This window comes from Anopheles coluzzii, chromosome 3 (assembly GCF_943734685.1).
Source record: "Anopheles coluzzii chromosome 3, AcolN3, whole genome shotgun sequence".
In the NCBI taxonomy this organism is placed as follows: Eukaryota; Metazoa; Arthropoda; class Insecta; order Diptera; family Culicidae; genus Anopheles; species Anopheles coluzzii.
This window is the reverse complement of record NC_064671.1, coordinates 24,996,709-25,023,692: the sequence shown is the minus strand read 5'-3', so window position 1 is coordinate 25,023,692 and position 26,984 is coordinate 24,996,709. Positions and strand designations below refer to the sequence as shown.

The window sequence follows — 26,984 nt, the reverse complement described above, 5'->3', positions numbered from 1 at the left end:
TGGACGTGGTTAGTTAGTGGCGACACAGACTATCACAACAAATTTCGCGCCTTCTGTACGTAAATACGCGGAGCGTGCGTGTCGGCTAACGATGCTCGGCGCGTGTTTACATTAGTGCGAACGAGCGCGGGTTTTTGTGTTGTATGGTATGTATTGTGCCGGTTGAAAAAAAAACGGTGAAGTTTAATCTAACGCAAAGGAATACTAATAATAATCAGCTTTCAATGTAAAACCAAAAAGCATTGTGACGTATAAAAAAATCCCAGCTCAGTGAAAGTGTCGTTACATTGATAACCTGCACGAGCCACAGCAAACAGCAGTATGTGAGTGTACAAAATGCCATTAAACGAAAGAATGTAAGGTCAAGTGTCGTGTGTCGTGGTAAAAGGTTGGCTCCAGTGCAAAAGAAAATAATAATGTTATCAAGCGTTCGGTCCCCTCGAATCGGGTTCAGCCCGTCATGTGCCTGTGCTGATGGAATCATCCGAGATTAATCACATTAATCGTCCCGAGAATTGATGCAGTGCCGGTGCCAGCGAGTTGGATTACTTACAGTGTATTTACGGTGCGATTGGAATGATCTACCGTGACGTGGCGTATGTGGAAAAAGTGTATTCTCTGTGTTCTATTACAGCGAGTGTGATGCTGCGGCTGATGAGTCAAAGATCAAAGCGACCTTTTCCAGCGCCGAAGTCGAATTGTACGCGCGGAATGTAGTTCTTGTGCAGTGAAAAACAAAAAAAAAAGGTTTACGAAAATTTTTGAATTTTGTAAAGCAAAAAGGCGAAGGAAGTCTGCATGTCAGACAAGCATGAAGTGTGCGAAGTGAAACAAAAACATCCATCCATTTGCTGTACGAATCGCCGGCATCGTCGTCTATCGTGGCGGCGAAGAAACTGGGGAGGAATATGTAAGTGTGAGTCCTCCGGGTTTTTCCCCCATTCACGGGGCGAGCCGGCATACCTAGGTCTACTTTATTGTTGGTTCACGCTGACTCATCGGTGCGCTTCGTAAACAGCTGCTGGATACCCGCGGTTGGGTGTAATATTTCCAGAAATAACATATCATTTACTCTTTTCCGGGCAAGGGAGCTTCTTCGAGACCATGCACAGCTACAGTACAGGCTGACGGTTGCACATATATGCATGCACTCCTCACTGTGTAGCTGCAGGTCTATACGCAGTACGTGTGCATGATAAACAAGGGATCGAATTATGTTTAGGCACCAGCGGGCGTTAGCGGGCTGGCCGCTGTTTGTATGGTTTGATATTCTCTCAAAACATAAACCGAACGAAACCGAGGGGAAATGGTGAAAACGTGAGGCTCCTAGAACTTAATAATTACGAAATGGAGATGTTATAAATAAACAACTGTCCGTGGTACGGAGGCTTTGCATTAGGCACGTTGCATTTCTTGCATGTACCGGCTATAGTGCTTTCAATTTAGTCAAATCAATTTAAAAAGGAAACAGGTTGAAAGTTTGTTGGAAACGTAATATGTCGGGACAGAGTTTGTTTTACCATTATGCAATTAACATAATTCACATTTAAATTACATTTACATTGCCAACAAATACATGCTTCAAAGTTATAGAAATGCATTCAAACTATCCCACTATCAATTTTATGCAAACACGAGCACCGAAGATTGGTTTATTCAGTAATCAACCTGTGGACAATGGAGTAGGTAAATAATGAACCCAGCTCAGATGTGAACGAACCTTTGGGAAAGGATGGCAAATGGCGTAAAAATCGTTGCATGATGCGGTTAGAAATGGATTGGAAAAATATTGTTGTTTGGTAAGAGGATATTTGGATAGCATAGGCAACGGCAATAACATACCATGATGATAATCATGATGATGATAGCAGCAGTTAGTATCTATCGATGGTCCCAATTGGATTGGAGACCTTATTGAAGCTTTGCCAAGCTTTGGTGTAAGCTTTTACATTATGCATTTCCGCAAAACTCGTAAACATTGAAAAAAATCGTTCAGGATTCTCACCTAACGCCGCCAATCAAGTTGGCGTTTCTGCAAAGGACGAACAAAATGTTGTTTTTATTTTTAACAAAAACGTGTCGAAAAAATAAAAGTCCATTTACATAAACCTCAACAACTGGGCAGAGACGTTGGCCTTATGCCAATGTGGCTTAAGGATTCAGCACATGGTGTAGCCAAAAAAAAAACCTCCACTTCCACTGTCATTGCTGGGCAAAGAATTTGCAATGCAATCACTTAGAAAGCACTAACGTAAGCGTGACTGTAAACGTGAACGGTACGTTGTTCGCTTCTATTTACGCTCCTACCCCATTCGTAACTCAAATACGGGAGCAGGTATTTCAGTACGTCTGGTCCGAGTTGTTGTGGTTAGAAGGTTTGTACTTTCAAAAGGAATTCGGTGTGAAGGTTGAAAAATCGCTCTTTGAATGTACACCGTCCAACTCTGCACTCTGTGCAGGTACTTCTGCGGTGCATGATACGAAACAAACATTTAACGTATGCTGTCCACTGTGAACGGTTTGGTTAAAATTACTCCATACCTTGCGTCAGCGCTGACTACGGTCGGGTTGAGCTGCAGAAAATCAGTTCAACGGCGCCAAAATTAATTTACCCTCAATTTATCTTCAGTTCTTTCCAGCGCAGCCTAACATCCTTAGAAGCGTCGAAGACACGAAAATAGTATTCCCTTGAAATGCAATCCGTCTTTCATGTATTTTCCGTTCCGAAAGGCAGACCCTCCCTTCTTTCACAAGTTTTGCAAGGTTCTTTTCGACCCGAAAAAAATACTCCAGCTAATGCCAGCACTGTGAAAGCTCAAGGTTTGCGCTGAAAGCGACATGACTTTCGTTCTGTGTCGAGGATATTTATAGATCCGAAGCCCATTCATTGCGCAATGAGTCAGAATAATGTTGGTAGCTGTTTCCGTATCTACTCCACTGCACTCCGACCTCGCACCTCCCATCGCTCCTCCGCACTGTGGAGTGCATTTTCCACAAAAATCGCAACTTGAAATTAATTCCCAACTCGGGGTCGGTAAGTCTGGGAGCGTCTGCAGAAACAGAAAAGTAGCATCGGAAGCGACTATCCTGCCAGAAGTAACAATCGTTCCGGGTGGAGAGAGAAAAAACGCATTCAAACACAAGCGAACTATTTTCGTGTCTGTCCGCCCTCTGAGGAATGCCAAGCGAGCGAGTGTATGTTCACACATGCATGGCATAAGTGTTTGTATGTTATCCGGTTCCACAGCCGGCTTCAGGGAGGTTCCTCCGACAGGGGCATTTGAATGGATCATTTGAAAGCATTCGTGCCATGCACGTCGCACTGTTGTTTAACACGGGGGCCGCCTCCTGGCAGAAAAAGGAAGAAAATATAGCGCATATACATAAATAAGCTGGAGAAAATTTATTACGCGGGTACCGGCGGCCCGTCCCGGTAAAGTTGGAGAAACTCTCGCTTTTATGGTTCGGGGTTGCCTTTTTTTAGTTGTTGTTCGTGGTGTCTGATTCGTTGTGATACGGAGGAAAAGGCTCCTCTTTTTTGCGTGATAAAAATGCCTTTTAGAACCGCGAAAAAAAGGAGAGCGATTCAAGTGAAAATTACACTCAAAACGACTTTTCTAATCCCTCGACTATTGATGATTCATTCGACGAGTTGTGCATAAATCCAATTTTGCTGTCAATGCACATATTCTACAGCACTTGGCTGATTCGATTTAAAGCAGGGGGCTTGTTGAAAGGGAAAATGGGCAAGATTTATAGTGATATTGTTCGTTTTTTTTAATAGAAGTAATAAATATAACGCTAGTAAATGGAGAATAATATTGGCACTTCAATTCAGTACATATTCAACTTAGCACTTCAATTCAGTACCTATTGAACGCATGCTAACGAATGGTTCTTCAACACCACCAAACCAAAAGCATAACCATATCCACGATTGTCAGACTTTTAAGGGCAAACGAGTTGTTTATAAAATCAGGTTGATCGAATTCACCAAAAAAATATATCAGCAACCTTCCGTGTTGAGCCTCATTTGAATGCGCAAGGTTTGCTGGTGCTGCAGATTGAACGTTTCATATAGACATGTTTTCCCTTTCTCATGCAAATGCTCTAGATTGAATTGCAACGAATATCAGCAAATGGTGGTACGATAAATTCATCAAACTTCCTCTACCATGGTTGTACCTTGCCTGGGGCTGATGCATTCTCTATGGAATCAATACGATTCGTGCATGCATGCATGTGTGAACGCGAAGAAAGTCAAGATTTTATCCATTGCCGATTGGCCGTTCCTTCCAGGCTGCTTATATGCCTACGGTTGCTGCGCATTGGTAGGAAAGTTGTTGTTCTATTTTTTTTTTGTTCTCCTTTTAAGCTGATAACAAACTTCAACTAACACAAAATTGGCTACATTCCACGGAATGGTAAACAAATGCAGGGAGAGAGAGAGGGCACCGTGTCATGGTGGGGGTAATTGTATCGCAACCTAACCAGGCCAAAACTACAACTATAACAATTAAACGGCAAAACTCGCCCGAACCTTTCTCGAGCGGTTTTCTCGGCATTGCTCCGATTAGCACAATTGGTCCTCCGGGCTATAACGATGCCATTTTCCCGAAGGGCAATTTCGGGTTGGCCAGAAGTTTGAAAGCGGTATGCTAAGGGGGGGGGGGGGGGGGGGGCGTGGAGATAAAAATCCAAAAGCAGCACACAAGTCCGAGGATGTTCTTCTTCCATGGGCAATCCTTCGACGATCGGTCCGAATCAGGTTGTGTTGTGTACGAGTTTTCGAGAAGTTGATGCCATTTGTTTATATCGTTATCGAGTTTCGACAATAAACCGTAAAACTATTAAAAAGTATTTTAATTCCTTCATTTACGGCGTATCCTTGCCGGTGGATGAGTTCGTGTCGGTGTGTGTGTGTGCGTTTGTGGAAATACCGAGACTGCGGGCCAACTTTCCCAAGCGTTACCATGACCAATTCAATCCGGAAACATCGGAAAGGCAAACCCGGTGCAAACTTTATGCTCTGCCCTCCCTCCTCCCCAACGGTCCGAGGAAAGTATCTTAACCTTTTGGCCAGCATTGGCGTCACCGATGGTTGTTACGTTGTTTGCTGCCCACTTTTTTCCCAACTTCCACAAATTCCGCCGGTCAACCGTGGCGGAAGAGGTAAATAAAAAGTTGTCTCTATATTTATGATGTTTGCCAGAGTGATTAATAATGCAAAGCATCCTGTCTGCTGGAAGTCCTGCCGGTTGCGCGAGGATGTTTGAACCAAGGACGATAGAACCCGGCGGATAAGAAGCGCATTGAAGTGTGCGAGCATCTGAGAAGCAAATTGAAAAATGATTTTTCCCTCGGTTATATGATAGACTTGAACATAAATCATTTCGATGGTTAGAAATAAATGTTTGCAGTGAAAGGTAGTGATGTCCGTAATGTGAGAGAAAAAATGTTATGGGGAACGAATTTAGGATTCTTTCCAACTGTGACATCATTTAAAACAGCTATTGATGGAGCGCATGACGCTTCAAGGGTTGTTGGATTGTTTTTAATTCCGAAGTTAGGAGCCATGGTTAGGTGTGCTTTATTAATTCGAAATGTAAAATATAAAATTCCTTGTTTTAAATGTTTTTTTTCATTTAAATTTTTCATATGAAAACGATTAGATTAATGAGAATCACCATTAGAATTGCATTCGTTTTGATTAGCTGAACACATTTTTTTTGTAAAAACAAGTGAACCAAACAAAATATTTAAACTCTAAAAATACTATTATTCCGATTTACTGATTTAAATTCAATGATCATAAAGCCTCAAAACGTGTATTTTTGCCGGTATAATTATATTTGATTAAAAAATGAAACAGTAACATAAAAAGTTATACATTCTTATAAATCAATAATATAAAATAATATATAATCTATAATATATTTTAAATAAACTGAGTAAAAAGAACCAACGAATGCAATGCTCAACAATTAAAATTTAATGAGTTATATTGCGGCGGGATTTAGCCTAAAATTCAACCACCTTGGGGTTACGCCATCGATAAATTGAAATTCTTTCTGCAAGAGTCAAAATATTGCAAATTGAATTTGCTTTAAATTGGTTTCATTTCGTTTGCGGGTTGTCTGGTCTAATTGTATCAATTTACCCACGCAGTTGAACCGAGTAAATCCTGATCATGCTCCTGGTACATTTCGACATCCGATAACATCCGCGAGTACTATTGATTCTAGCTGCATGAAACCCCCTAAAATATGCCTATTAGTAGATGACACTCCTTCTCAATGTAATTATTTTTTAATATCGATGGAACAAACGTTTTGGGATAACAGTGAATTTGATACGGATGTGGAATTTAAAAGCGAGAGTGGTACATTTATCATTAAATATTACAGAACAGTTAATGGCTTAATTGATTCATTCGCTATGTAGTCAATGCAGCTTTTTATAAGAATATTATAGGGTATTTACGCTTAATTTATGATGTAACGACAGCTATGATGCTGGAATATTCCTCTTGGAATTGTTAATTACACATGTTTACAAACCTTACACCGACTATTACGAGGTAACTAATGAGACCAGGGTATTGAAAAGTGTCCAACTCGCACAGCCAGAGGCAGTTGTGAACACCTTCAGCTTAGCCTCGCCAAGAGATCATCAAATCAAGAATCAAAGCTGGTGGCAGGGGATGAGGGTGCTTAATTTTGCTAATGCAGCCTAGTCTAGAGCTCAACTTGCAATGGTGAATTATACCGTAACTCGAAACACCCGAGTAATTACGACCGAATAATGTCGAATGCGTATCGGATGCCAATTTGCATGTTGAGGGGAAATTAATATCAATTTATCTGTCCCTACCGCTGGAGCTTGCAGACACGCTGGGTTAGGTTCCTAGTTCTTCGTGCTTCGTGGGCACACAATGCTGCCGGTAAAATTTGGGACGCGAGAGCGTGTGGGAATGCAGTGAACATAAATTATGTACCGACTGCAACTGTACAATCGGAAACCAAGTTGCATGCCTCAGCGCCGCCAAATGGGAGGTTTACCGCGCATTTATTAAATACCATGCAATTTACTCACCACGCATGCAGCGTTTGAGAACATGGTGTCAATTTGGATGTTTTAGCTTTGGTACATTAGCAGGTAGCTCGTAGGAAGATGATGGGTTTTATAGAATCCGTAATTTGAAAGGGCTGAAGGTTTGCTGCTTGATTCATGCGAACTTTTCACCTGGAATGGGCTTCTTCTCTGGCAGTATAGTAGTTTAATTTTCACACCAGGTAATCGATCCGACTGCTTTTGCATTTTAATCTGGGCCTTAGTATGAGCTGGGTTATTAAGTTTAGCTAGCTATACAGGATGCCATTACGCTTCCGACAAATGTCAAGGGAGATCGTGCTGATGATGGAATGGAGCTACACATAAAGCTGTGTTAAGCTTCTATGTGCATAATTTAGCTCAACACTGGCGATGCTGTACAATGATCCCGATCTAGTTTCGGCACGCGGATACTAATCTCCAAAGGGATGAACTAATTAGCCTTACTCCAAATCATATTATCTTTGCTTTGCCCCTGAGAGGGTATAAATTTGCGTATCGTTGAACTCTCGCAGCAACGGTATTATGGTGGGTACAATCGATTTTCCTTTGCAGCAACATGGGTGTCCTCGGATGCATGGGGATACATTGAAGCCACCTTGCGGTTTTTATGTGCGTTCGCGCAAGATCGTAAACGCTTGTCTTGTCGGTGACCGCAAAGCTGTAAACATGACGTATCGCTGAAGTCATAAATGCAGACCATATTATTTTCCATACTTCCGCATTGAAGGGTTTATCCCCATTTTACGCATGTAATGTAAAATGTAATACATGATACGCGGATATGAGTTGTAAAACAATGTAAAGGATATGAAAGTTGGCATGGAAAATGACATGCTTTATGTTTCATCCGAGAGATGATGATATAGTTTGGCTGTTGACTTAAAAAAAGAAGGTATTTGACTTAATTTCATTTTGATTGTAAACACACGTAAATATTTTGGTATTTTACAACCATGTATATTTACATTTTGAAGAAGTATTACTTCCCATCGTAGCTGTTTGTTTAAACGCGTTTGCTTATGATCTACTTGACAACGTGACGTAATCCAAAACATATTCTGAAAAAGGCAAAAAATCTGTTGAATTACAACATCGACATTCCGTCGTTCATTCCGTCAAACATCTGCTTACAAAAGCTCATCCACTGCGGCAGGACAAAACGGCAAGAAAAGAAAACAAAAGCACGCTTAATCATCACCGAACTTGTTCGTGAAGCATTGTTTCCATTTACAGTTTTCTTGATGAAAAGATGGAAATTGGAACATGATATCGGCTAAAGCTGTACAACGCGCACTGAAATGCCAATTTTCAATCTCGTCCTCTCCTGATAAGAATACATTGCGCTTAATGAAGGAACTTTTTGTATGCTTTGTTTTAAGATGGAGTTTTCATGAATTCGACGGGCGAATGATGAAATCGATATTTCAAGATTTGTGTTTTTTTGTTTGCTTCTTGAAATTGGAATTGTGTTGGTTGCTGTACCATATTTCAATTATTTTTTCCTCAAATACTCTTTATGCTCGTTTCTATTGCGTCATTTTACTCCGCTCACTGGTGTTTCTTTTCATACTTTTGGTGATGAGGCTGAAACGGTGGAGAAAACTAATAACCACAATCTGCTTTGGAATTTTCTCAGTAGCTGAATACTTTAATCTGTACTTACTGTTTTTATTAGTTCACTTCATCACCGTTGTAAAATGTACTTTGAATATTTGTTCAAAATTAAGTAAAAACAGATATTTTGATGCTTCGATGTTTAGAAATACGATATTTTTCCATTATTTTTCAAAACTGTCCATAGAACAGAGTACAGTAAACATATGCTGTTTACTCTCTAATTCTTTATAGAACTGTGCACAGTGTTAGTGAAGTAATGATATAGGTTTGGGTAAGAGATGATATAACTTAGAGCTTCTTGTAGTGTGCAAAACATATACCACAACAAAGAGCAAGCACAAGTGCACTTGTACGAAGTAATCTTTTCTTGTCATGAGTTAAAGTTTTCCTCCAATACTGTAGAACATCGTTTGTCACCTTGTGCAATGGAGATTTTCTGAAGTATCTTCCTGCTAAGTACCCAGCAGCACTGAGATCCTGCTAAGTGCTGTTTTTTTGTACCTTGTATCAAGTATGTTTTATACTGGAATGGTACTTTTTCCCCTAGTGTAAATGTGCTCAAAATCGGACCTCGGAGAAAGAGTGCAAACAGAAACAGGGCTCTGCATGTGACTGTTGATCCCATTTGGAAACAAATGATTTTTTAAGCTTCTTCGATTTACGATTGCGATTCACACATGTGAGAGGATGCATTTTGGAATATCCTCCATGACAGCGTTGTAGCTGTTGGTACAGCAATCGGTGTTATAGAGAGCGCTGCGAAACACCAAGAGTGCTTATGGGTTGCTGTAAATGACAGATCAATATGGAGCTTTGCCAAATCGAAATCGATTGCACTTTAAAGCTCTATTGTATTTCAAAAGGGTGAACATACCATGACCTGAAGCAAGGATTTAGTTTTGTGCAGAACAATGTGCACTGATGTACTTTAAAAAGGGAGGACAATTTAATGCTATTTTGTGTCATTTCAAAAATCTTCACAAAAATATTTGAAAATTGATGTTGTAGTTGCTTAAGTCATAAAAATAAAAAAAGGTTTGATCAATTGTCTAGCTAACGAAAAATCAAACTCAAATACCAACAACAACAAAAGGCGCACCAACAGCGACAACAAAAGTCACTCGTTGCCATCGTACAGATGAAAGTAAACCGTAACGCTGATGGAAAAGTAGCAAACCCAAACCCTTGAGTGGCAACGCCGCTTAACGCTTCAATAACTTTTCATTAAGCCAATTTTACGATCCAGCGAAAGGGCTCGGAGCCGGTGCAAAAAACGCGCCGCGACACGATGAAGCCATAATGAAAAACTAATTATAAGTAATTCGCATAATTAAAGCCACCAAAAAAGACCAAAAAGTACTTAAGCTCTAAAGCATTGCAGTGACAACGCTGTCCAACACAGCTGCGACGGATGAAGGCATAACGCTTACGAAAACGGAGCACCACTGCACCCTTCCCCTCCCGGCAAGGCTCCGGGTCGATCCGGGCCCAAAGCGAGGCGAAATGTTTACTCCGTCTTGCCGGCACTTGCCAACAAAACACACTCACACAGGGATGGCATCCATCCAGCGGAAGACAGTTGGAAACCGCAATGGAAAAATTAGCAACATATTTTTCACATTTCCACACCAATCGCACGCCCCAGTATCCCTCAGCTGAGCATTGCTGAGGTTGCGGAGAACATTTTCCTTCCACAGCAGGTGCCGCTGGAAATGTGCCACGGAAAGTTATCTCTTGGTTGAAAACCAACCCCAAAGAAATTAGTCAAGCGGTGTAAGCATTCTGCGCGGGAGTTGCACCGGGCACAGCGTGCTATTCACGAGGAAAAACCTCAAATAGTTTATTGTAGAACCGTCAGGAAGCTATTCGGTCTGACGCATCGTCGTGGCTGCGTTTATGTTGCGTACATCTTGTCGAAAAAGTTGTGCTGACAGTAAATTATTTTTACCTCCATAAAGTTTTCCACTGCACAACAATGTTTCGGCGATGCACCATGTGGATGGGTGCTAGGATTAAGCAATAAAAGTCGCTTTGCAGTGCGTTTTGTGCTTTTGTACGGTAAGATTTGGTTTAATTAAAACTTGCTCTGTACGAGCAGTTAGTGGAGAGCGTTAAGAATGGAGTGATTTTTCTCTCAAGTGTGCAGTGATGAAGACGGGCAAGAAGCGTAGCACATTAATTCTTATCTTAATTTCTGCAGAGAATGTACCACATACAAATGAGCTTCATGTAGAAGAACGGTGGGAATTTCTTAATATGTTGCTACGAATTGATAGCAATTAGAATGGGTGAATAAATGAAGAATTTTTTGGGCAAAATATAATTTTGATTAACTTTACCTTGCAAACATTGCAACAACTACGCGATAACATTTTAAATAAAATTCCAGGTGTGAAAATAATGTATATAAAGATTTACTAACAAAAACTCGTCTTTCTTTTTTACAGACACCTCCAAATAATGGCGTAAATAAGACCAGTTTAAGCAACTTCACCAAGCGTACACTTCGTCAGCCGTCTGTAAATTATGACGGGCATTTCAAGTGTGACACAAACCAACAGTAAAAACCCCTTTTCTTCACCACAACAACAACACCAACGACCACAACACGAAAAACGATGATATTCTGCGACATTTCCCGTGCCTCCTAAGAACACTGCTCACATCCGTTGTGGATATTTTGTGGTTATCAGCATTGGCTCTAATATTGTTTAACATTATCACTCACTTCAGCACGCTTCCTCTCGCCCAAACCCGGTACCATGACCGTTCCTTGCCGATTACCATATTTCCTTCAGCTATATTTTATTTGTACCGTTGGACTGGCCTCGCCCGGTGGTCTGGAAACGAAAGAGCACCGTCGGTCGGACTACCCGGAGCATGTATCCGCTGCGTTGCCGCGCAAAGATACCGCATTGGAACAGTATAAATCACCGCCATTCGATGGCAATAGCCAGCGGCAGTCGCCTTTCAATCGGCAGGCTCACCTACCACCGGACGCAGGGAACCGATGGGATGTTCCATTCAATCCCGCACCGGACCGGGAAAGCCGTAAATCGCACGAATCGCTCGTCCTCCCCTTCGCAACGGTACCAAAGGGTGAGCTGCATGCGGTCCGTAAGTCGGAAAACAATCACGCGGAAATGAAACTTGCTCCTCGTCAACGGCCAGGAAGTGACGTTATTGAAAAGAGGGATGATGATGATGATGATGATGGCGATGGTGATGGTGCTCAAAAGCCGGCCCGTATGCTTGACGACCGGCGGCCCGTCCGGGATGATGACGTTGTGGACGCTGCCAAGGACGAGTACTACGACGCACCGACGAGGGAAGAACACGAAGGTGATAATTATGAGGACGGTAAAATAATCAATTCAGGCACGTTGGATAACATTTTTGCCGGCAAGTCAAACGGGCCTACGTCAGGTACTGTGATTGAACACCCGAAGGGTTCGGCAAGTGTGCGTGGTTCTAAGGTGGGAAAGGCGCTGGGTGGTGCTGCCGAATCGAACGGAGCCGAGGAAGTCGACGAAGATGATGAAGAGGAGGAGGAGGAGGAGGAAGAAGAAGAGGAGGATGAAAATGACAGTGAAGTGTCATATGGTGAGGATGTACTTCCACCAAGCGAAGCGTTCGGCACGTTTGGCGAGCGCACTGGCGGTGGGTTGAAGGTGGAGGAAGCGCCATACTTTCTGGTTGAGCCGCAAAATACTTACGTGATCCGGAGCAAGCCGGCCGTGCTGAAGTGTAAAGCGGCAAACACGTTGCAGGTGAGTGGTGGCAAAAAGTTGGCACGAGTTTTGGTGTTTCACTTAAGTTAAGTAGGTGTAGAAGTGCATTGACAAGAGTGGGGAAAGGCGCGAAAGGATTGTTTTGTAAATTCAAACCAAAGGAATCTGATTTTCATACCATAAGACGACCATCCAAGAATTTGAATATGTACAGAAAAGTGGAAATAAGCCAGAGAATCGCAACCCAGACTACAGAAGAACACAGCATGTTTAATATTTTATACTTTCCCCACATACGACCCCAATGATGGACTGGTTGGTCAGAACTTTGGAGCACATTTGAAGATGCAAAAACCACCATTCGTCGAGTGTTGTTTTCGTCTCGATTTAAGCCTTTTGGTGTGGTTGTTGTTTTGCTGCGTAACCCTTCCCCCTTCCACCACACCAGGTTACGAGCATCTTTAGCTTCATGAATATTTTATTCTGACGGCTTATAGCAAACGACAAGAGCTAAGCTGTGTTGATACTATCAAGTGGGACGCGTCGAATGTAGCAAAATAGTAGACCGGAAGTAAGATGGGAGCATCACAACAGGGTTCTACTGATTTGAATAGAGCCAACAAAACAGAAAAAAACACTCGGTTACATTCACCGATCAGGCGAAAGTGTGAGGGTTTGCGTGTAGCGTAGGCTTTATGGGGTTCTTAATCCTTTTAGGGGCACCATCATGCAGATCCATACCCGGGGGGTACGCTATGTTTTATTCAGCGTTGCGAATGTGGCGATAAATTGTTTCAGATGGACAGGTCGGGCTGCAGAGTGCAGAGATTTCGGTAGCATCGTTTGCCTGCATGTGTTTGTGCGTGTTTATGGTCGATTGAAGCGATCGTGTAGAGCGAAATTCTATGTATTTTTTATTCGTTTTCGTTTCCTTCCTCGCCTGCTTTTAGATACATTTCAAGTGCAGCGGCAGCATAAAACCACCCCCGTCGATCGAAGAGTCGCACGTAGATCCGCACAGCGGTGTGCACTTCCAGGAGGTAACGGCCACAATCTCCCGCGACCTGGTGTACGAGTACTTCGGCAAGCTGCCGTTTAAATGCGAATGCCACGCCTGGTCTCCGCGCGGGAAAGCCGTCAGCCAGCCCGCCTCGATTGTTGTTGCGTGTAAGTATCGTTGGGAAAAGGGCCGCGAGGGCGTTGAGAAGCATTAAATTATACAACGAGCATTAGAGAGGCTTTAAAAGTATGCATCACTTGTTGAATGGATGGGTGAGTCATCCCACCCCGAGCAGGTGAACCATTTTGAGGAAATGAGTAACAGCGAAATGCTGTAAAAATAAGTGTGTCTGCTGAGTTAAACGGTGCCCCAGCTGTGCATGAAGTGAGGTACTTGAGATGAGGGTTTAATGGAAGAAATTAAAAGTAAGATGGAGGCTACCGTCAAGTCGAATGAAGGTGAAATTGTGCTATTTAAAATTTCTCTTGAATTTAAAATATCTAAATTAAACGACCTGAGGTATGCTCAGTATCTATTCTAGTCGTTGGAAGCGAATATCCTTATTGAATAGAAACTCCACCTTCATGCATTGATAGCACACTTTCCTGAAAACAAAATGAACCTATCACTCAGGAGCAAGCTCTGCTGTTGTTATTACGATAAGTTACTTAATTCTTATGTTTAAACATGTGTATGTGTACACCGGTATTACTCATTGACTTGTAATGTTTCACATTACGTGTTCCTGCAGCTCAAATTACACCTTTATCAGCAAGGAGTTGTTATTTCAGTATCTATTCTAGTCGTTGGAAGCGAATATCCTTATTGAATAGAAACTCCACCTTCATGCATTGATAGCACACTTTCCTGAAAACAAAATGAACCTATCACTCAGGAGCAAGCTCTGCTGTTGTTATTACGATAAGTTACTTAATTCTTATGTTTAAACATGTGTATGTGTACACCGGTATTACTCATTGACTTGTAATGTTTCACATTACGTGTTCCTGCAGCTCAAATTACACCTTTATCAGCAAGGAGGTGTTATTTTCCCTGCGGAAAAAGCTGGTGCTTAGAGGTTTTCGTTGTGGTTAAAGGCATTAAAAATGCGTAAGCTATCAAAGTTAATGCTTACGGAAAGAATGTTACAGGTTAGGAGAAACGATTTCCATCTGCTTCAATGTTCATAAGATTGGAAGTAAGGCTTCGCTGGTTGAGTTTTAACTTCTTAAGCGATATGAAGCATATTGCTCAGATGGGGAGGTAAACACGATGAAGCCAAACGATTACTCATTAAAAGCATTCGGAGGCTAATACCCTAAGCAAGCTGCTTCTCGTTATGTATAAGAATACGTACGATAAAAGTAAGATATTTGTAGCTGAGAGTCAACACATGATATTTTTGAAAGTTATTTTTAAGGTGAGTTTCAAATTAAAACACTTGTTAGTATAAAAAATGGTTCTGTTCTGACCTGTAAATTGAATTAAGATGATTTGTATTGCTTATCTTTTCTACCACAGCGCGTAAACTTATAATGAATTAATCAGTTAACCTCAAATCATCTCGATATTGAAAAAAAAAACATTACAAGAAGATCCGCTACAAGTTATATTTTTAATTCAAAATGTACACTCGCTTCGTATTCGCTCGCTGCTGTCTCAAATTATCTGCACACATTTTAACAAATTGGTCATAAAAATTCTTCAAGATACAAAGTTATGGTTTGCTCTTTAACAAGCTCCCCATCTCCAACATTTTTCTCAGAAGTTGATGATAAACTGCATCGATTGTGAAGAATGTTGTAGTTTGTTACAATGTTCAAACGGCTTCATTATAAAACAAATCCCAAAACTATACGGGAAGAAGTCATTCAAGCCCCATATGCCATCCCCAGCCGCTGCTATGGTCATAAATCATATCCGGAATGCGTGGAAAGAAGCATGTGGGCACACACGCGCACACACAACCTCAAAAAACAAACCAGTTGAATATAGATGTGACTTCATAAGAAGGCCACCAAAAATGAGGTCTGGCTGGGGTCTAGTGCCTGACAAATATCAAACCCTCTTTGGGTTCGCATGTCGTGCGTTATTCATTCAGAGAGCAGTTTACCTTTCCTGTAGGTTATGTCGACGGAAGTCACGGAGTTCGGGAACAACTGCCGAGTTGTTTTTGGATGGCGCCATGCATGCTTCCGACGGCGACGATTCATTAATGAAGAACGCTTCTGAGATGGTGTGGAAGTTTTGTGTGAAGTTGAATTTTCAGATATATTTTTGAAATCATGTGTTTTTGAGAAGCCGTTGTTATCAAGACGTTGGGTACTAGTTTTTCGTCGAAGCTGTTTCTCATTGTATACAGCATTATTATGTTATCAATTACTTTCCTTCCAGATTTGAAGAAAAACTTCGACCTTATGGACACTAGAATACGTGCTGAAGCTGGAGAAAAGCTGGAAATAAGGTGCATGGCTCCCAAAGGTTATCCAAAGCCTCAGATAACGTGGTTGAAGAACAATTTTACCGTCACCTCTAGTCCATTATTAACCTTCACGGCTGAAGGAAACATTGTGATAACTAGTCTGAATCTCCAGGTATGTTTCTCGTTGTATTGTCCTTGAAGCTAATCATATGCGTTTGTAAATATAATATCAAGGCTACAATGAGAAATTCTTCTATTATAAACTTTTTCCTACAATAATATAGGACATAGGGAATTATACGTGTGTCGCAGAAAACATTGCCGGCAAAAGGATATCGGAACCAATAGAATTGATCGTTTATGGTTAGTAAAAAAACTTAATATTTAAAGTACGGTAGTAGCCTCCTGTAATCCTAGCCTCCTAGGTAGTAGCCTCCTGGGTAATCTATAAGTCACTGAAAGCCAAGCCCACAAGTGTGGTACAGGCAGGCCTTGACCGACAACGGTTGTTGAGCCAAAAAGAAGAAGAAGAAGTAGCCTCCTGTATAAATTTAAATGCATACATTTGTATCTATTTCTTCTTCTTTATCTTAACCTTGCTTCTAGTTAATGGAGGATGGAGCCAATGGAGCGCCTGGTTAGAATGTCGCTGTCCGGGGAAACCAGCTCAAGGAAGGAAACGCACACGAACCTGCAGCGATCCCATCCCCCTGTATGGTGGGGCGCCCTGCGTAGGTCCTAACCAACAGAAGACGGCCGATTGCGTAACTTGCCCAGGTAGGATGACGAATGATTATCAGTTGGTGCAAGAAGTTGTCCTAAACAAATAATCTTCGCATAGCTTATGCCATGATTAATCGTCCGTTCAAAGATCCTGCTAGTGATTGATCTTTCGAAACGAGTTTTTGCTGACGTGTTTGTTTAATTTCTGTTTCGTTACACGTCCAATCTTGGGATTGTGCTGTGTGTGCTGTTTGCAAAATGGGTGATTACGCTTATCCAGAAGATACACAAATAATCACTCCGAATGGATTCGAAGATAACGCCTTTGGTGAGTATTATCATAACAATGTTGTTTTAGTGTTATTGCAAGTTTTGAAAACTTTTGTCAAATCACATCAAATCGCTCCTTTGATGTAATAAATAGAAGCATGTTCAAATACATATCTTATTTTAAGGATAACATAACCTAAAAAAGTTTATCATTTAAAAAGATACTTACTTGCAAAAATAATATGCATATGAGTTTATCCTACCAATTGGTGAAGATAGTAGCATACAGCATATGAATTCAATTATTCATTTTATTGCTCGCAGTACGCCGTTGGTCATCATGGTCTGCGTGGAGCGCGTGCTCAAACAAATGCACGCAATCAAGGAGACGAACCTGTCGAACACAAAACATCGACTATTACGATAAAGCGCTAGTGAAACATCATCAACAGTTGGCAGCCCTGATGGAGGATCATGACGAGCAGGAGAGCAGTGCCTATGGCTGTCACGGCAAGGACGTTCAAACCATCGTTTGCCGAGGTGGCGAATGCAAAATTGATGATACAGGTGAGTAATGCGACTAGTTTTCCTCTAAACAGAACATCATCTCTATACGTATCACAATTATGAGTCAAAGATTGGATGGCCGCTGTAAATAATTTGACTGTACATTTTAGTTAAGTCATCTTTGTATGGTCAACGAGGCGGTGAGATTGTATTTAATTCAATATGGGCCATTACAAACAATAATTGATTCTTCTACAATGTGGGATAACCAATTGAAGTGAGAGAACAAACAAAGCTTATCTTTGTCTTGCTCTATCACTAGCATTCATATCAAGTATCCGTTTTTATAAAGGTACTAGCTAAGCTGATGTAACATGAATATACCAATCAATCAATCAACCAACCGGTACATTTTGTATTATTTTCGTACCATACATCCACTACGTACCCTTTTCAAATAAACTGCATTCATCATAAGCGCATATTTATGATGGTAAGAAAAGGCTGCTGCACAGACATCCCTCATAATGCCACACATTGAACATGGGAAATGCAGGAATCGTGTGTTCTAATGAAAAACGGTTGCGCAGTGTTAGATCAAGTTACAAGACCTTTTTAAATATCCCACAGGGACGTGCGACAAAGCTGAAGGGCGTGAAATATGGGACCCGTGTGTTTATTTTGTGGGTTAATGTTGACATGGTTTTCCAAAAGGATGTCGAATAGACATCGAAAAAGCTGTGCGTTTAAAATGCTCATTTAATAATCAGTTCTCAGGTGGTATTTTCTATTTAAAGTACGTGCGCTTTGTAACATGGCATTGGATTGAACGTACGTATGTGCTTTAAACATTCATTTTTTCATCATTAAATTGATATATGTATTTTATATTTTTATGTGTTAAATATTTAATGCACTGTGCTTTTAATGTTATTGTACAACAAAAATTAATAAAATAAACAGCATGCTGGAAATATAGATTTTAAAATTGCGGAATCACTTGCTACGACAGAAGAATAAATAATGCACCGAGTATGAAAATTGCTGCTACTTGCATCTTGCAGCAAGCGAAGTTAATAATAGCAGAAGCCACTAAACTAAGCACAGCAACATATTCAATCACATGCTACTCAGCCAATCGTAATCATCGGTTATGAATGGAACCAATCTGAGCCACCGTTTATTCCTCAGGGAGAAATGCGGCGCTCCTATGTGAGGCCGTATCCCGTTTTCCGCCTTGGGATAGTGTTTCGATAGACGCCCAACTACCTTTCAGCATTACGGTGCACTGCCATCAGTCAAGTCGGAAGCACTGTGCGCATACATTTCACATTGAAAAGCATCAACAATAAACATAATCATTCATATCGGTTTGCTTCATGGTAAAAGGCAGCCAATAGAGGGATGGAAGGATTGGTAGGGTTGGGTTACTGCAATGTAGCTAGGGAGGAAAATGAAGAAGGGTGAAGCCTCTCTTTTATTGCGAAAAATCATAATAACCGCACTGATTACTCGCCAGGGGAATATTTATCCGGCTATTATGTGATCGTTGCTGGTTGAACGGATAAGTGAAAAAATGTTTATGTGTTTCATTCCTTGTTTGTGTGGGATTTGATTTATCGATTGTTGAATGGTATTTGCGGAAGATGCTTTCTGAAGATTTGAAGCGTTAAGAGAAATGAAATGATGGGACAGAAATCGATTTGTGTTACACTATCGTATGAATATTTTGCATTTGTTTGAACTGTAAATATGTAAAAAATTGAATTGTTTTAGGATAGAGACCGATCAGTTTTATCTCAGTTTTTTCCTAATAAACACATTTTTCATTTTATCGAGTTTTATCTAATTTTTAAACTATTACCAAATTTCTTTACAGCTTCCGATTGGATATTTTATCTCGGGCTAGGGTTCATTGTGACGCTCTGCTTAACGTTCCTGGTATTTCTGCTGCACATGCGACATCGGCAAAAGCTGCCAACGTATTCCATTACCCGCACCACACCTGATCAGCACACGTACACGCACGAGTTTCAAAAGAAGCTCACCCTCTCGTCCAACCCCCCGGACATCAATATTCGTGTCAATGGCTATGAATATTCGAACGGCAGCACCATGGAAGCCCCAAAGGTACCGAGCCAGAATGTTCCGCTGCTTCTGACCAGATCGACATCCGAGCATCACTACGACGAACCGCAGTTCAATTCGATGTAAGTATGCTTGACAAATCTAATGGAATTTCGTTAGCGATGCTGAAGCGGTGCTCACTGTGTATTGTGTTCAATCATTGTTCGTCCCGATATGTCACGGTCCTTTATGCAGGCAACCGAACCAGGCGCTGAACAAGGACGGTTCGGCAGGAGTGTACAATCAACAAAAGCTGGCCGGAGTGATTCTTCAGCATCATTACCATCAGTATCATTCGCTCGAGCAGAGCCATCTTCAGCGTCAAATAGCGTCGTCACCCATCGCTCAGTCGCAGAAGGGTCAGTATCGCAGCTCCGAATCCTTATCAGGGACGTCCAACACAAACACATGTAAGTATCGCATATTGGGGATGATGATAGTTTTCCGCTGGCGCTCCCTCATAAGCTTCCCGTTGTACTAATTTGACCGATTGATTGATGTGGGCTTGCGGCCGGTTGTCATAATATTGATGGTTTCAATTTCCTTTCCTGTAAATGCCGCAATACCCCCTCCCGTCCTGTTGTTACCTATGCAGCAATCTCAACCTACGCCATCGCAACGACGGACTCGTTGGATACGTCCAGTTCGTCGGAGGCCATGTACAAATCGAACTCCGTCCGCCAGGTCGTCACCTCGGACGGGGGTTGGTTGGAAATGGAGCATCTGCAAACGTCACTCTCCATTCCCGAGGGAGCCATTCCGGCAGCGCTAAGAATAAACGTTTTCCTGGCCGTCATGTACGACTCCAAAGATACGATACTAGTCGAAAACCAGGTCACACACATCAGCCCAACGATTGTCTGTGGTCCGGCGAAGAGTAACTTCACCAAACCGCTCATAATCAAGGTGCCGCACTGCGCCGAGGATATTGGCAGCTGGAAGGTATCGCTCTTCTACAAAGAGGAAGTAACGAACTGCTGGAAAAAGATTGCATCATCGGAAAATGATGTGCCCAGCCCGCAAGCCTACATTCAGCTAGACCAGCACAACGCGTACATCATGACCCGCAAGCTCGGCAAGTATCTGCTCGGTGGAGAGAGCCTAACGCCCGAAGTGAATGTCACCAAGCGGCTGAAGATTGTCATGTTCGGTCCGGCTCGGAAACCGGAAGCAGACTTCAACATACGCGCCTACGTGCTGGAGGACTATCCGAGTGCTCTCGAGCACTGTAGTGGGATAGAAACGCGACTGGGCTACTTCCAGATCGGGCAAAGCTCGCCGTTCCACTTCGCCAACAACAAAGAGGCGATGACACTGCGGATCAACTGTTCCGGCGGCTGGACGACGGCAGCGGAATGTGCTGTGCAGAAGATTCCCTTCAACCACATCTGGAAGAACATGTCCATCTTGAACTGTGAGTTCTTGCTGCACAAACTGACCGATGAGATGCCTTGTTTACGATTGGAGCTGGCTGTCGAGCAGGACAACGGTGCCAAAGTGCTGATCACGTCAGTGGCGTTCTCGTGATAGTACATAGCGCGGGCTCTACAGAAACTGACGACCTTATAAGGGGGTGTTTGCGCGACATATGTAAGCTGTAGTGCAGCTAGTAATAACTACTACATTATGATTTAAATTTACAGTGCTACACAGCTATTCGCGTACGTTAGAGATAGTCGCAAGGCGAGAACGAAAAACAACACCGAGGCCATTACATAGTGCAACACATAAGTCATCCCTAGTACTAGAACTTATCACTCATATACACCAGTAGCACATCTTCACAAGTTGTTGAATAAACCATATAGTGTTTTCAGTTGTAGCGTTTGTTCGAAAACAGTAAAGGGAAGAATAGTTTTCACGAATCGAGTAACAACATAGTTTATGAAGTAGGAACAAAATGCCAAAAATAAAAAAATAAAAAGTTTGGAACGACACACGACATATATTTTCGTATTGTAGTCGTTCGTAACTTACACGGTCATCTGTGTGGGTCAGCAGCACCAGCTGTGCATTAATTGAGTTGTACATAATAAAATAAACGTTGTATCGACTAGCGACGATATAGGTTAAGATTCTGTTTCCCACGGATGTCCTCGTTTCCGTAGCTCTATTGATAAAGACTGATTGTGAGGAACAATAAAAAGTTGATATAGAAGCGAATGTGGAGCCGTGTTTCAATGTAGCTTTTTGGTATAGTCAAACGGGATGGAATGATTTAATGGTAAGTGATATGACTACGTATGTATGAATACGTGTTGAGGCATCTGAAAACGCTCTTCTAATTTTAATAAAAATGCACTTTTTATACGCCCATAGGTTTGTGCAACTGCTGATTTGATAAAAATCTTTGTTGTTTGTTATTTGATGCAACACTTTCATTTTGATGTATTACTTTTTTTAATATGTTCATAAAATCACTTTCTTTCAGTTCAGTTCAGTTCTGGCAATACTGTCCTAATAACTACCGCAGGCAAGTGAATGAAACTTCTGAAAACCGTTTTACGTTTCGGACTACTGTTCTTGTTTTGATGCATTAACATTCATAGAACTGTCAGCTTTGGAATAGTTTATGTTCTTCGAATAAAAATGATTTATATCGGTAATTTATCACGCTTCGTCATCAAACACAGCATCCTAGTCTGGTTTGCATCGTGTATGCGTAGCAAGCAGAATCGTATCGATGTCGCTTTACATCATTCCAGCTGCAGCAAGAGCTCTGCCCTGGCGGAAATTTGATTGAACTCGTTTCACTTGCCTATCAGACCACCCAAGCCTCTAGTCGTGTCTAATGGTTAGCATGTGCTTGACATTGGTTCATCGGTTGATAAACATCTCAATTCTATTACAAATGTTCAACTCATGTGACTACGATGATGGAAATGAGGATCTCTTTGCAACAGGAAATGAATTAGATTATTGGATCTGGGTATCACAGAGAGTGCCATTTCGCAGCAGGTCATTGTTCAAGTAGACATAAGCTTTTGTTGATTAGGTTAATTTTAGAGGTTTTGCTGTGATACAGTGCATGATATGTAGGATATTACAACACGCATGTAGTTTGTTGTGTTGCTGGATGCATGATGAACTGATTTCGATGCATAGCAATTGCTAAGCTTTTAAGAAAAACAGATGTTGTGTGTAAAATCAGTTTGTCTGATAGAAAAGACAAAATTAAATAGAGATATTGCATTTATTTTCCCAAATAAATTAAAACATTTAAAAGTGATTGTCACTAATAAGTCGAACATAGTATCACCATCTTCTACTGAGAGGTGTATGTATACTGATTGATCAGCTCATTAAATAGATTTCCCGCCCAGACAGAAAAAAGGACAATTTTACAACTTTATATTTCCTCTAATTTGATCACACTATACTCCGAATCATGCTTCCCTCTGGCAAAGTAGAAGGACAGAATAGGTGTTGCAAACTGCCATCTCATCCTATTCGTAATCACTAGACAACGACGAATAAAACCCCTAATTTTAATTGGAAAAGTTATCGGCAAATTTTGGACAGATTCATGAAATCAGTTCTCAAACTAATGCCATTGCGTATGGGTAGAAATTGGTCAAACGGAATGACGCTTGCAGAAAGAAGTTTATAGGAAATTTAGCTTAAACCCTCGTTAAGTGAAAAGTTTGCCGATCTCGTTTGCTGTATCAATTTGTCATCGGACCATTTAGCTCCACAAAACGGGATGAAAAATGTTTCCCATGTATCATTGTAGTTTTTATCAAATTTTTCATTTATTTTTCAAACTAAAAGAGTTGCAAGGTTTCGATTTTCTGATAACAACACAAATGTTTTACATTTGCCTTGCTACTTAAACAGGAAAAAAATCGTTAACATGTTTAAATTTTATACCAAAGTATCAAAATAATTCAAATAATATAAGTATATTGCAAAATTCATATGTTTCGCTAAAACTTGCACAACTTGCTTAAACCATATGTAACAGTGAAAGTTCTTTAACTCCTTTCTACGGCTTCACTGAAAGCGTCACCCTTTTTCAACACAATGTTTTGTGATAAATATGGCGCATAGTATCTTTTTTTTTTAATCCCGCAATGGTGGAGGTAGAGGTGGGGACGGATTTATGGATTAATATTTAGACCAGACTGCTTTCATCAACCAACCAGACGTTATGAAGTGTTTGAGGAGGATCGAACTCAAAGAGGGAGTTTTTCATCATGCTCTTCTCCTCCATAGAAATCCGCTGTTCCATTCTGCATTCACTCCTTCCCCCCGCAGTGAGTGAAGAGTTTTATTCTGCCGTTGGCATTATGCTGATGGAGCTTCCAGCTATCCCCATCTGTCATGTGCTGCATATGGGATACAGTTTTGCTGCATGGAACGACTGTGTGGGCCGGTGCCGTATGGAGGGTGCAATGAAGGACCAACCATTGCCTCGATTGAAAAGGCCGTTCATTTGAAGCATCTTTATGCTTTGGGGAAATGGTTTTGCATAACTGCGAGTGAAGTGAGCATTAGCGCACAAAGAGAATGAATAAAAAAGGGATAAAATACAACGAAAGAAAAACATCATTTTGTACGCGTCGTGAGAAGGCATCGTTCAAGGTGGCAACCATAAATGCATCTAGAAATTTTGGTAACACTTCATCGTTATTTAGATGCAATGAAAAACCAGACTGCTTGATAAGATTGAAGGAAAATTGGAGCAGCATTTTTATAAAAAATATTTGTTCAAAATAAGTTGTTTCAAATTTTTCAAACATTCTAATCCCAATCAAATTGACTGTATGATTTAACTATTTCTATCTACCCACATTAACTATTTCATGCTGATTTAAATTGTTGATTGCGTCTATTGAATATTACAATGTGTTGTTAACTTATTCGTGGTAAATAAGTTGAACAAAAATGACAAACACATCACATAACCTTGCCTGAAAACTTGGAAAAGAAAATGGTAAAAAGCAGAAGAGTATCACAAACGAATGGATCTGCGGTATTCGCATTTGTAAAAGTGGGTTTTGATCTTTCTTCGTTTAAAGTTTCCCATTCTCACCGCAAAATAAAATCCTTTGATACTTTCGCAAACGGTTGCCGCAGTGAGAGCATTCTTTCGTCTGAAGCAATTGAAGCTCTTACTTGATTTCGATGGGGAAAGTTTTCGCATTGACGCTAGTCTTCAGTGGCTTTCGTTTCTACAAAAAGTCTGCATCAGCAAGTTGACTAAGGAGCATCTTCAGTTGAGAAACTAACGAATAAACGAGCTACGCAATGAATTATTCGCACTATGTTGGTGATTCGAAGCAAGCTTTATAATGAGGCGGTTCATTACGAATAAAAGTTTTGCTCATTATAGGTGAAAATCGTCCCGATCTTAAATAGCGAACAATTAATTAATTAATGGAATGATGCCTATGAGAACTACATTATTGTGTACATTTTTACTGAAAAGTACATATTCATACGAACTTCAATACCGTATTTTAAATACACTTGCATAATTGATTTCATTCAGCCATTCATTCACAATAAGTATGGAACTTGCAGTGAAAACATGTTGGTTTGTAAATAATATATACCAATGCCCTGTTTTATATTGCACCATGGCTATGGAGCCAATTTCTGCAGGCTTCGTTACTGATCGACCATACCTTTCATACCTTATTTCCATCGACTGTAAGAAGATTTGAGGTAAATTGTACTTCCTGATAACTTATGCAGAAGGTTGGCAAAGGTGAAATATGTGGAAAATATTGTATCCTTTACAAACACCGAGCATTTTGCATTCATGAGAATCGATGATACGGATCATTTAGTATATTGTATCCTATTTAGTTCAATTACTCACTTTTTTCGTGAGAAATTTTAGTAACTAGTTCCTTCTTTCATTTACAAAATGCTAAAATACATTTATATGCGTCCCAGTTATATTCAAACGATGTAGTGTATTCCTGTGAAAAAAACTCCAACAAGTAGAGGTGGGTTAAATATCATGACGGGGCCAAAGGTCAAAACGATGCAATGATTGGGGTTGGGAGGAAGAGATCAATAATATTCCATATTACAAGGAAGGTCAGCATGGTAAGCAGCAGAACATTGGAGGACAAGCTCAATGACAGTGACTATGGATCAAATGTATATGGCAGCACGTGAGTGATTGTAATCAAGATATAAGAACGAAGAAGAAGACTTTGTAATGCTGATTTACCCTCATTGATATTAAAAACGAAGTATACAAGAGACTACCAACACCAGCAACACTATTCGCATTCTTCAAAGATAATCGGGATAATCTCAGATATAAGCCAAAATATATGAAACCAAAGTTATTGTCATATCGAGTTAATCGAAGTTTGGGGGTTTTTCATTTATTCGTAACCGTACCACCTGGCATAAAGGTACAGTGTGACTGGTCATATCTAGAAGTTGGTTAAAAATATTTTATAAAGAATTATAGCTTAAAGTTTGAAGAAATGAATATTTTGGGTTTATGAGGTATGCAGCTATCATAAATTTTAGGTTTAAACTACGTAAAAACAAAGTTTGAAAATACATCTAGACAAGTGACCATAAGAAGCTGGGTCTATTTCAAACCAAAGCTCCATATCATGATTAAATTTCAAGAGAGTTGCAAGAAACGCTGATTGCAATCGAGACGAATAATGAGATTTATAAATCCGCATTAGTGCATGGATCCAGAATAAAACCTTGTCCATTTTCTCTAACATGCCAACGTCGCACAAATGCTGATACATGTCCGTTCGTTATGGTCAATCAAAATGATGCGTTGAAGATGGATTGCAAATATCAAACAAATAGAGTCCTGGAGATGTTGTCGAACCACGATCCGGTACACGGTATACGGTTTATTCCTAGATTCTTGTCGTGCAATGCTAGACATAGCAAAATCCTTTGGGACTAGCATGTTACATCGGAGGCAAAAGTGTAATCGGACTTCTCGGCAGAAGGAAGCAATAATTCTAAATACTTTAATGCTATATTGCACAGTCACTCGATTATGCTGATGTTACAATATTACAGTACACTGGTCAGAGATGTCGTATAAACTAAAGAAAAGATAGAACTTGTTTCAGCATTACTACAAATATTCATTTCATTAACGTGTTTCTGATATAATTGCAGCCAACATTCACATTATACGAAAACATTGGATTACTTTATGAAGACGCTGATAGCTTAATTGGTGATTAATGGACCAAGCTCGATGAAGGCACTGAACCATAAGCTCTGATATCTGTTTGCCATTGTCAGACGACCGCATCCTAGCACTTGTTCCAGCTCTTATCTTTGTTCCTTTATTGTACCTTCACAAGTCGACGACAGATACGCACTTTCTCAGTAAGGACTCAAGTGTTTTCCTGAATATCCTGATCAGGCAAATCGCGCTCACGATGCAACCTTCGTTACAAGGAAGGAAAACTATTATAGTCAACCAAACGTCTGTTCTCGTCGTCAATTTTTACATCCCTTT

General features: G+C 40.7%; 1 protein-coding gene across 2 annotated transcripts; it reads left to right on the top strand.

Annotated features, from left to right (window-relative positions):
• LOC120958357 (netrin receptor unc-5-like) lies at window positions 1-21,668 on the top strand. Of its 2 annotated transcripts, XM_049608895.1 has the most exons (12): window positions 1-146; window positions 635-910; window positions 11,181-12,503; window positions 13,415-13,631; window positions 15,859-16,058; window positions 16,171-16,249; window positions 16,493-16,663; window positions 16,890-16,937; window positions 17,204-17,446; window positions 19,266-19,596; window positions 19,709-19,923; window positions 20,109-21,668. In XM_049608895.1, the coding sequence occupies exons 3-12, from the start codon at window positions 11,496-11,498 to the stop codon at window positions 21,038-21,040; spliced, it is 3,444 nt and encodes a 1,147-aa protein (XP_049464852.1). In that variant the 5' UTR covers window positions 1-146; window positions 635-910; window positions 11,181-11,495; the 3' UTR covers window positions 21,041-21,668. The 2 variants fall into 2 exon arrangements, with proteins under 2 accessions (XP_049464852.1, XP_040237027.2); XM_040381093.2 differs by having other exon boundaries at window positions 1-910.
• The last annotated feature ends 5,316 nt before the right edge of the window (window positions 21,669-26,984 follow it).

Bases quoted from the DNA above. Each gene is read 5' to 3' on its own strand.
- LOC120958357 (XM_049608895.1), top strand. From the start codon at position 11,496: ATGACCGTTCCTTGCCGATTACCATATTTCCTTCAGCTATATTTTATT. The intron at 13,632-15,858 runs GTAAGTATCGTT...CTTTCCTTCCAG, and splicing joins CGCCTCGATTGTTGTTGCGT to ATTTGAAGAAAAACTTCGAC. The intron at 16,938-17,203 runs GTGAGTATTATC...TATTGCTCGCAG, and splicing joins ATTCGAAGATAACGCCTTTG to TACGCCGTTGGTCATCATGG.